Source organism: Uranotaenia lowii, chromosome 3 (genome assembly GCF_029784155.1).
Source record: "Uranotaenia lowii strain MFRU-FL chromosome 3, ASM2978415v1, whole genome shotgun sequence".
NCBI classification, from domain to species: Eukaryota; Metazoa; Arthropoda; class Insecta; order Diptera; family Culicidae; genus Uranotaenia; species Uranotaenia lowii.
The window spans coordinates 28283825-28296021 of NC_073693.1; the positions used below are offsets into that span (position 1 = coordinate 28283825).

Below are 12197 nucleotides of genomic sequence, written 5' to 3' on the forward strand. Positions count from 1 at the left end.
ACAGATTACAAAGACGACATTACGGAGTGGGAAAATAGTAACTGTTGGTTATTGTATTAAAAACAAAACTAAACGAGATTTGAATCAAGTTGATGGTGACGTCATATAAAACACCACTACCAAAGCACGACTGTTTCGTCCTACTTTTCATTGATTTTCTTTGACACAAAACGTAAACAATGTAATAGGCTGTCAAAATTTTGGCTTCCGTGCCCACTTCTTCACCGCGCCTACTTTGTGTCAAAGTTGTTCCACCCCTAGATTTAATAGCCCTGACTATTGCCAATCGCTCGTATCGTATTATATTTTAGGAATAATAATGTCGGTAAAAACTTAAATCCGTGTGGTCGATTCCGTCTAATGTAGGGTTGCCATCCGTCCCGCAAAAGTGGGACATGTCCCGCTTTTTTGTTGAATGTCCCGCTGTCCCGCTTTTTCCACAAAATGTCCCGCTTTTTTTTTTCTTGAAAACCTTTTACTAAGTTAACTGACTAACTATTGAAAAAATCAAACTTTAGTCTCAATTCGAATTCTATGAAATGAAAATCTATTCTATGAAATGAAAATCTTTCAAAAACGTTTTTTTCTCAAAATAAGCAGCATTTTTCACAGTTGGTATAAGACAATACTGATCAACTCTAAAGCTTTTAGCATAATAGTAACATTCTTATTCAGTTAAGTGTTCTTGGAGCACGTTCAACCAATGTATGAAGAAAATATTTTTTAAATGGCTTCCAAATAATTATAGATTATCGAATTATAGAGATTATTTTTTCGCCGGAATATTGGTAAATTGCCTTATATTTGTCACTACCTTGTTCGACTCAATTGCCCAAAGTAAATAAAGATAAAAGTTTTCTTGAGTTTTAAAATTTTTAACAAATTTCGAAACTAATTTTTATACAAATTAAACATTAGTTTTGCAATGTGCACATGTACGACTTGCAATATTTTTTCTCAAATAACGTGTTAATTTGCGAGAACCATGGAAAATAACGGTACATATGATAAAAAAGTGTAAATAGAAGTCATGTTAGAAAAACTGAGCAAAATCAATCTGTGTTAAAAAAACGCAATTTACTTTCTATGAACAACTTGGGCTGATGGTAAACGTACAAGTTGGGCTACACAATTAAGCTTTTTGAAGATTTTCTTAAATGTCCCGCTTTTTTCGGCTGTGTCCCGCATATTTTCGTGAAATGTCCCGCTTTTTTCTGAAAGTATCTGGCAAGCCTAGTCTAATGTCCATCTGCTGAACGACTTTCAGCCGAATGAACCAGCCTTTTCTACAACTTCTTAAACAATGGATATTAAAGTTGACAGATTATAATGATTTTTTATTCCAGTCACTGATAAATACAAAAGACAATTATTTTCATCTTATCCTTAACAGGTCGTCCCAACTGCCCGTCCGGTTTCGACGAAAATGAGAAGGAGTGCGGCAGTCGGCTGATGGAACTGCCCGGCGGAATGTACGCCGCCTTCGGTTGCCTGGCAGCAGCCATCTCCGCTTGCCTCATCTTTTGCGTGCTGGCGATAGTGAAAAAGCGCCGGAAGGCCAGCGAAAAGCTGAAAGCCTCCGCCCCCGCCTCTCTCAATGGTACCCTCTCCAAGAAGGACTACAAGAAGGAGCCGCTCTTCTTCGACCCGGACTCCTGACACGGGCTGCAACCGGTCGAATACATTCACGTCGACCGGGAGACGACCGTGTGACAAGTTGTCTACATCGACATGGACGACATGGCGTACTGTTGAATGAATCGCGCTGAACTACACACTTCGCACACTGTACTGCCCCGTGAGTCCTCTCGAAGGGGAGGTCCCCTAGTCTAGTCTAAAGGATGGGGGCCTTCCAGTCTGCCACATCGCCAAAACGTATTAAGATACAACTTCAAAACAGGTGGGTCATTCCAAGATAGAAATTAGCGTTTAACTAAGTGGGTATAAGGGATGAGTGGGAATTTCCAAGCGGGTCAAACTGCTATCGGAAAGTATTAGGAAAAAAACACGACGGAAACACAGAGAGATATTACTACGCAATTTCGAAGCAACTATAGAGAAAACCGATGATGGATACAAGGATATTAAAAAAAAACTAGCAAAGCAAAGACAAGAGAAATCTGGAATCTTTCAATGTTATAAAAAACCAAGTGGAACTTGATATATTGTAGAACTAATAAGTATTATTATATTATATACATAGCTGAAGATCGACATCTTTTTATGAAAAAAGTGTAAGATTTTTATTCTACAAAAATCTTGTGATTCGTTTTCGGTTTTTCTATTCTGATTGTTTTTTCTAATCTGAGTCGGTTTTTGAGGTGTAGGAAGGAGTTTTTCGCTGAAAAATGTAATAAAATCCAATTTTGTTCAAGTTTTCTCAAAGTATAAACAGTTTTAACTTTTTTTTTTAAATGCATAAATGTTATTTGAAAATGATTTCTTAGATTTATCAATCCGTATTTTTACAATAAAATTCACAAACATCACAAACATTATTTCAAACAATGAGCATTTCTTTATAGAATAAATCCTGCGTACACCTCAATATTGATTCAAAACGTAGTTAAATGTAGAAATAAAATACTCTTTAAAAACCATCCTAAGAATATGAAAGACAAAAACGGAAACTAGCCAAAAATATTTTTTTAAAGAAAAACACAAAAACTAACAAAAAACGTTACTTATACTGAAAGCAAACAAACACACACATAACTTCACAAAACCAATAAAAAAAATCTACTAGCAAATAACTAACCTTTCCTTCTAATCATAAGCTGTTACCAATTTCAAAACTAACAAACGGATCCCGAAAACAAATCAAACAACCTAGACATCGATCGCAGGAGAGCAAAACCCAATCAGAAAAAATCGAATGATAAACTATAAACAAAACACACAAAAAAACCGACATAAGAAACCAATAGATGAAAGTGCACAACACATCTTTAGGACCTTTCGATGATGGTTACCCTACGAAAAATGTTACCACACTCTCAACACTAAACTCTTGGTTCGTGTTACCTGTAGCCAAATCTTGTGCGTTGGGTTCTTCTTAGCTCAACTTGTTCACTCGTGCAATATCAAGGAATTATGGAGGTTTTCGAAAGAATTTTTGTATTTTTTTTTACAACAAGTAAAGTCTTTGTATTTTTAGCGTTCTTTTTTTCATGGAAATATGACTTTCGAGTTCGATCTAAGAATGATGATTACTATAAATATTCGATTTAGATTTAGATACTCGTCCGGTTCAGTAGGTTTTTAAAAAAACAATTTTTCGAGTCAAATAAAACGATACATTTGTTTATTATCGTTTTAAGAAATTAAATATGACCATTATTGACATGCATTTCCAGGAAAACTTATTATAGTTGGCAACTGCTCGTTGAACAAAATCGCTAAAAAGCTCTTTCAGACTGTTAAGTGTTCTACAAAATCTAAATCGAGAATATTATCGACTTTTTAGTTTTTTTCCACAACTTTTAAATTGATTGTTTCTAAAATGTTTCCAAAAATCTCTGCCACACCGTTCAGATGATTTTTGATGCTTTACAGTTTCTAACAGGGGTGCTGAGAGAAAATAGGCAATTATTCCCGAGCGAATGAAATTTTATTGCAGATGTGACGGCTTGGGATCTACCTAGAGATAATACCCAAGCAACTTTGAAATTCCATTACAAATTTGAACGTCCTTCTGTTCAGCTCACAAGTAATCGTAAAATGTCCTAGAACAAAAAAATCTTTTCTCTTCTCTCTTACTTAGCGGTCATCACCTCATCCTGTTTTGATACTCCGCCGAGGAACTGAGATAAAGAGAGATTGTGCGGAAAAATGAGTAAATATCACTTAAAATGAGAGAAACCAGTGCTAAGAGAGAGAAAAATTGTTGCAAATTGTGAATCAGTTCCCAGTAAGCGCGTCCTCTCAGAAATCGACAGAGCATGCAAAAAATCGAGAGTTGAGTCACCGAACTTAGAATAAAACGGTTAACTTCGGCGACACTCCACGACGACTGTGGTCGCATTTTGTCCCCGTGTCCCGTGTGTGCTTTCAATCGTAGCTGTCGACTTCTCAGGCAGGCGAACACGCGTCTCGGAGGGAAACATACAAACACGATTCGGATTGTGTTCGTGTGTTTCTCTGGAGGGCGTGTCTTAGCTTAATTCGTGGCACTCACCCAAGGCACGCGTATGGTGTGTTCCTCTCTAACGATGTGATGATGCAAAATCGCCAGAGAGATCGTTACGATCCCTCTGGCGATTTGAGTTACCTCTCTGCCGATTCAAATTTACCGGGTTGTGGCTATCTTAAATAACAGAACCGTCACCTGATTATGGGCCCCAGACGGAGGTGGTGGCGAAGGACGAACCACGAGCTCGCGCGACTCTATGGCAAACCCAGTGTTCAGAAGGTGGTTAAAGCTGGTCGAACACGCTGAGCAGGGCATGTTGCAAGGATGCCGGACGACTGTCCTGCAAAACAAGTGTTCGCTGCCTATCCGGTAGGAAAAGACAATTGGTTAGACCAAGTGGAGCGTGATGTGGCGCATGTGGGATACCCGAGAAGTTGGAGAACGATTGCCGAATGGACCGAGTGAGTTGGAGGAATATTGTTCATCAGGTTGTGTCGTAAGACGGTATACCATGTATAAAATATGAGTCCCATGGTGACGTGTTAATTAGCTTAGCTTAGCTTAGCTTATTTGACTACTCACATCCACCTTGAATTGTTGAACCCGAAATGCTTGAAAACTGTCAATAATTACGAATTTCCAAATATAATTTTTTTTTTAATATTAATTTTTGATGAATACCAAAGAAGACAGTTCAAACTCCACGATCATTGGTGTGATTCGGTAGAACAAGTTTCACGTTGCTACTACGTTGTTGATACAATGGCGACATTGTTACTTAACAACATTACGAAACGGCTAATAAATCAAACCTTTTTGCCTTTCTAACAGAAAGGTTTGGTTATCGGTCGATTTGAGAGATCATTAATTATGGGTCTTAGACATACCTTTATAGGTACCTATCGACTCAGCTCGACGAGTTCTGTTGATGTCCGTGGATTTGTATGTGCCATTTTAAAAATGTCAAGAACGTTTTTGCGAAACTGGGCTGCACAATTAGAATGATTTTAGTCTCAAAAGAATGCATTTTTTTCTCTACACAACCCTTTCAAAAACGGGAAAAAAACAAAATAGTTGAAACCGTTTTCTTTACGAAATACATATCATACTTATTATGGCATAAAAAAAAGTTGCTAGTGGCGCCTCGAAGCAGCAGCACCAGCAATCATTTATAAATTAGAGATAATCAAAATAAAAAATTAAAATTTATTGACTCGGGAATCGAACCAAAAACCTTCAGATCCCAAGGCGCAAACGCTATCCAATAAACCATCAGCACGCTTGTCAATGAGTGGCTCAAACTCAAATACCTAAAAGGCATTACTAAGACGCACCGTGGTCTGGGCAGTTTCTCAGTCTGCTGGGGCAAATACGGCAACAGTGTTTATATCTTACACTTCTTGCTTTTCAATGCAGCAAATGGCGGATGGGCGTTTCCTTCAGAGTCCGCCATGCCTATAAGACACTATAATTTCATATATGAAATTATAGTGTCTTTAGCCATGCCGGGTGTCAACAAAATGCAGAGCCGTACAGAAAACTGCATTGGGGGGAATTTATATGAAGATTTTATGACCTTCGTTTTTTTTACCCGTGTTGAAGAATGAATTTATGTTTTTTTTTTCATTTCTACATACTCATACATAATTTAGATTCAATTTCAGATGCAGAATTCAGATTCAGTTTTCAAATTCAGAATACAGGTTTAGGAATCAGAATTCAGGATTCAGAATTCAGAATTCAAAATTCAGATTCAGAACTCATATTCAGATTCAGAATTCAGATTAAGAATTCAGATTAAGAATTCAGATTCAGAATTCAGATTAAGAATTCAGATTCAGAATTCAGATTCAGATTTCAGATTCAGAATTCAGATTCAGAATTCAGATTCAGAATTCAGATTCAGAATTCAGATTCAGAATTCAGATTCAGAATTCAGATTCAGAATTCAGATTCAGAATTCAGATTCAGAATTCAGATTCAGAATTCAGATTCAGAATTCAGATTCAGAATTCAGATTCAGAATTCAGATTCAGAATTCAGATTCAGAATTCAGATTCAGAATTCAGATTCAGAATTCAGAATTCAGATTCAGAATTCAGATTCAGAATTCAGATTCAGAATTCAGAATTCAGATTCAGAATTCAGATTCAGAATTCAGATTCAGAATTCAGATTCAGAATTCAGATTCAGAATTCAGATTCAGAATTCAGATTCAGAATTCAGATTCAGAATTCAGATTCAGAATTCAGATTCAGAATTCAGATTCAGAATTCAGATTCAGAATTCAGATTCAGAATTCAGATTCAGAATTCAGATTCAGAATTCAGATTCAGAATTCAGATTCAGAATTCAGATTCAGAATTCAGATTCAGAATTCAGATTCAGAATTCAGATTCAGAATTCAGATTCAGAATTCAGATTCAGAATTCAGATTCAGAATTCAGATTCAGAATTCAGATTCAGAATTCAGATTCAGAATTCAGATTCAGAATTCAGATTCAGAATTCAGATTCAGAATTCAGATTCAGAATTCAGATTCAGAATTCAGATTCAGAATTCAGATTCAGAATTCAGATTCAGAATTCAGATTCAGAATTCAGATTCAGAATTCAGATTCAGAATTCAGATTCAGAATTCAGATTCAGAATTCAGATTCAGAATTCAGATTCAGAATTCAGATTCAGAATTCAGATTCAGAATTCAGATTCAGAATTCAGATTCAGAATTCAGATTCAGAATTCAGATTCAGAATTCAGATTCAGAATTCAGATTCAGAATTCAGATTCAGAATTCAGATTCAGAATTCAGATTCAGAATTCAGATTCAGAATTCAGATTCAGAATTCAGATTCAGAATTCAGATTCAGAATTCAGATTCAGAATTCAGATTCAGAATTCAGATTCAGAATTCAGATTCAGAATTCAGATTCAGAATTCAGATTCAGAATTCAGATTCAGAATTCAGATTCAGAATTCAGATTCAGAATTCAGATTCAGAATTCAGATTCAGAATTCAGATTCAGAATTCAGATTCAGAATTCAGATTCAGAATTCAGATTCAGAATTCAGATTCAGAATTCAGATTCAGAATTCAGATTCAGAATTCAGATTCAGAATTCAGATTCAGAATTCAGATTCAGAATTCAGATTCAGAATTCAGATTCAGAATTCAGATTCAGAATTCAGATTCAGAATTCAGATTCAGAATTCAGATTCAGAATTCAGATTCAGAATTCAGATTCAGAATTCAGATTCAGAATTCAGATTCAGATTTCAGATTCAGAATTCAGATTCAGAATTCAGATTCAGAATTCAGATTCAGAATTCAGATTCAGAATTCAGATTCAGAATTCAGATTCAGAATTCAGATTCAGAATTCAGATTCAGAATTCAGATTCAGAATTCAGATTCAGAATTCAGATTCAGAATTCAGATTCAGAATTCAGATTCAGAATTCAGATTCAGAATTCAGATTCAGAATTCAGATTCAGAATTCAGATTCAGAATTCAGATTCAGAATTCAGATTCAGAATTCAGATTCAGAATTCAGATTCAGAATTCAGATTCAGAATTCAGATTCAGAATTCAGATTCAGAATTCAGATTCAGAATTCAAATTCAGAATTCACAATCAGAATTAAGATTTAGAATTCAGATTCAGAATTCAGATTTTTTTAAATTTATTTTCAGCATATCGGTGAAAATTTAGATTCTTGGAGAAAGAATATCGGAATTGAAAATTTATAATGATTGATGTTGCGGGGTAAAGTATGGTGTGCGCTTATAAGTTTTTTTTGCAAAAATGTTCTTTTGCTCTTTTCTCTTCATTTTTCTATCCATCTTTATCAGATTCAGAATTCAGATTCAGAATTCAGAATTAGAATTCAGATTCAGATTTAGAATCCAGATTCCAGATTCAGATACAGAATTCAGATACAGAATACAGATTTAGAATTTAGATTCAGAATTAAAATTAAGAATTCAAAATTCAAAATTTTGAATTGAGAATTCAGAATCCAGAATTCTGAATTCTGAATTCTGAATTCTGAATTCTAAATTCCTAATTCTAAAATCTTAATTCTGAATTTGAATTCAGAATTCAGATTCATAATTCAAATTCTGAGTTCAGATTCAGAATTCAGATTGAGAATTCAGATTTAGAATTCTGATTAAGAATTCGGATTAAAGATCAACCTGGAATTTGAAATTGGAAATTATATTTAAATATTAGACTAAGTGCTGTAACTCAAAATTCAAACTTTAGAATCAGAATAAGATTTCAGATTTAGTTTTCAGAATGAGATTAATCATTTAATAGTCATATTACTTTCCCCTGCTTTTGTGAGATTTTTTTCTTTTATGCATGGTTGAGCTCTAAAAAAGGTATCATGCTAGGCCACGTGTCACGGCTATCCATCAATATTGTAGTTGGTTTTACTTATTCAGTAAAAAAAGTATAAAAAAAACAGTAAGATTCGAACCGTGACCAGCATCGTGAAAGTTCTGGTTGCTACCACGGCACCATTTCATACTTGGTAATACAACTGTTTAAATACCATTCTTTCCATACATAAAATGAACTCCTTACATACCAGTTCGCTTTTCCCCAAAAAACGTACTAAGCATAATTTTTTTATATTGAGATCGGAATTTTTCTTGTTTGAATATCTGAAATCATACTTATATGATGCAGAGGGAAGGAATCTATCATGTGTATTCTATATTATTTTATATATTACCAAATATAACTTACACTCTGTTAGAAAGGCTCCAATCCACTGTTAAGTGTATTAAATCGGGTTTTTTTTTTATTAATATTGGTTTATAAAAATCAAAATCCATTAATATAACTTTTAAGTTTAACATTATACAGAAGCTAGAAATCTATAACGAGAGGCCCGACACGTTTCCGGTTCTTAGCAGGTGGCCAAAGCACCACTCAGATATGGAAGATCACCTACCCTTTCCTAATTTGCCCATCTGATGAGACTCGGTCGCGAGTTCCTTTTGGTTCCCTATTTTGGGAAAGAAGCAGAAGGGAGTCTAAAAACTGATTGTTACTTCGACCTCTAAGGGCCACCCCTAAGTCGAAAAGAAACCAGATAAAATTCGTGGAAGTGGGAGTTCACTGTTCGCGTGCTGTGTGATTTCTACATAGTACTGTTGGGTCTGACTACTTTTTTCCCTCATTCAAAATATTTATCGCAGTGCATTTGGTGGAGACGCTTGGTTTGTGCTGGACTGATCGGGTCCGATTTGTATTCTTACGGATTTTCTCATCTCGTGGGTGATTCAATTTCTAGTTGATTTGGCTCACCCATCGGATAAATTACGGTAGTCCTTCGAAACAACGTGACAGACTTACTTTCCACTAGCGGAAAACGGCTAGAGTTGCATGTACTAGAGAAAGTGACACTCTGACAAGCTTTTTAGGAAGATTCAAAGTAGCATAGACTGTATGGCACTTCAAGCTGATATCTCTAGGCTTGAAAGCTGGTGCCGAGGACTTTGACAACATCTAGAAGTTAAAAATTGCGCATCAGTACAAAGCATTATGGCATACGCTTCTCAGATATGTACTCCCTTTCAGAGCACACAGTGTTACCGCCTTTAACGAGTTAAACGTAGGTATGCCTTACGAAGCTTTCACTGGATTGAACCGCTTCGTCCATCTCACGAACAAAGATGCGCCCTTGTAAACACTTTGTTTGATATCAATGTGTGTAAACGTAAATTTAATCTAGTTAGAAGTAGAATATCTTAGTTTTTAAGAAATTTAACTGTATGGCAATTCCTTATCCAAAGACCAAGTAATAAATAAACGATGTCAGACAGGCCGGCGAAGCCACATGTCCGAACCTGTGGTGATACTTCATGAAGCATCCATGACCAGTCAGGAATAGCGTCATGTTTAATCCACTTCGCCATGCTTTCTCTTCATACACTCCTTGATGTTTGGGATCAAAAGATGCGTCCACCATCCTCTTTCTGAGCTGTCCCGCAGCTGCTGCCAGTTGGCCATGGAGATATCCTTGACTCGTGTTCTCACGTTTTGAGTGCCTTTATTTTCGTAGCAGTACTTCACCAAAAAAAAACGAGATAGGCATGTTAGGGTCAGATTTACAGGCCACCGCTCCAAATCAAAGGATTGACGCAACCACACTCAAAATTAACCTCTACTGACTGCTTCGGATCTGGGGGAGGAAGACTGAAATTCGCTGTATCGTTTTCTGTATCGTTTTTTTACTGTTCGTCAAAAAGCCAGCAATTGTTGAAAAGATTTGTAATCGTTCAAATTCTAACTTTAAATGTTCCGTTTCGTGTAGCGAGTCATGTAACTCTGTTGTTTAGGTGCTAAATTTAAGTCTTCTGAGTTGATTGCTGCCGATTCAAAAGTAAACATAGAAATCGAATACACCAGCTAGATTATCCAATACCAGGCTGTCAACTCTATCGTACATATAAACTTTTAACTATATAAAAATGTTGTTCGGTCCATGAGAACTACCCAAAATCTAAATCTGTTGTTTAAGCTATTTTTAGAACAACCATTAATCAAACAATTTTTATTTATCAGTTTCAAAAACTTCAACGAAATTTGAGCGACTCAATACGCCTGATCATGAAAGAATTTACCAGAGCATAACAAAACGTAATAAAAACCTTGTTTTATACAAAACAAGTGCTTTTCAGCATCAAAAAAGTTTTATTGAAAATCGTTAAATAAGAAAGTAAAATTTTGAACCTTCGCACTGGTCGGTAGATTGATGAGAGGAATTCGACGTTTGAAAGATTTTTTTCTTTTTTTATTCAGTCTTCCTCCCCCAGCTTCAGATCTTCGAGTTGTTTGTCATTATCCTCGTTAGTGCGGCCATTGTTATTGCCGCCTTCTTGCACAAATTCTCAACGTGGCTTTTAATCAATCTTTAACCCAAATATTAAAGCTCCCGCTTTGATTCGACAGTGCTTGACCCAACTGTAATTCGGCCTGTTTGCGGTGAAATCAGGTTTGTTATCAGGATCTTCTCGGTTTTGTGATGAGCCAAATGCAAACTCTTGGAGTGCATCCAGCTCTCAACCGCTTCTACAGCCTCTGAAGCTCTTAGCTGGACAAATTCTGTTGAGTAACGATGTCGTCCGCGAAACCAATCAACTCTACTGCCTCTGGCAGGCTCTATGTCAGCACCTCATCGTACGTGATATTCCACAGAACCGAGACCAGAATCGACCTTTGCCGTTGTTACATCCTTTTACTGAAATCCTTCGCTCGTCATGTATAGTAACTTAGGGTTCTGGAAATATCTCTCCACTAATTTGCAGAGACATTTCGGTATTTTTTCATTTTCATAAGCGAAGATGACCAGCTGACACTATTGAAGGCGTTGGATTGTTGGACAATCCGCCTTCGCCCTCGATGTACCACTGGATACGATTCAAGATCACCTTTTTCAGAACCTTTCCAACCGGATTCAGTAGGCATATTGGCCAGTATGCCAATGGGTTCTCCAAGGGCTTGTCTGGTTTGGACAGCAGACCCAGCAACTGCGGTTTCCAATCCTCTGAAAACATCGTTTCATCAATACAAATTTGCTGGGACGATCGGAATATTTTTTTTCCATCTGTCGCAGAAACTGCTGTGCTTCGTGACAGTGGGTGAGGTTGATTTGGATTACTTTTAGGATCTTGGTTTCGCTGCTAGCGCCTTATGGTAGGCAGGGCTTATTGTCGCCAGTGTAAATAAGACACTTCACCGACTTACTGCCACTATGTGACCCGATTCGTACCCCCAGCATAAGCCTTGTCTGTTAACTCCCTTACAACTAAACGGCTTGTGGCCTTCAACTGACTCAGCGTACGTCCTCTGGGTTGGATGTTGCAGGATGAGCAGAAGTATAAATTTGGCGAGTCGGGTTTTCCTCTCAACCCAATGCAGTTCTCCACCTACCTCAAAATACGCTTTTTGAACTGCACTGCACTGCGCTACCCTATCTTATCCTTTACCTCTACCTAACGACTTGATAAGTAGAAAGAGGTCTGTTTAGATTGAAATATCTAGTCTAAGGC

At 36.6% G+C, this 12197-nt stretch overlaps 1 protein-coding gene across 2 annotated transcripts in view; it reads left to right on the forward strand.

The window, feature by feature from the left end:
• Positions 1-5809, forward strand: part of LOC129751377 (uncharacterized) — a 508402-nt gene extending 502593 nt beyond the window's left edge. For both annotated transcript variants that reach the window (XM_055746844.1, XM_055746845.1), the window contains one exon: positions 1394-5809. In XM_055746844.1, the coding sequence (XP_055602819.1) occupies positions 1394-1659 (266 nt within the window). In that variant the 3' untranslated portion in view covers positions 1660-5809. The remainder of the gene's footprint in view (positions 1-1393) is intronic.
• The last annotated feature ends 6388 nt before the right edge of the window (positions 5810-12197 follow it).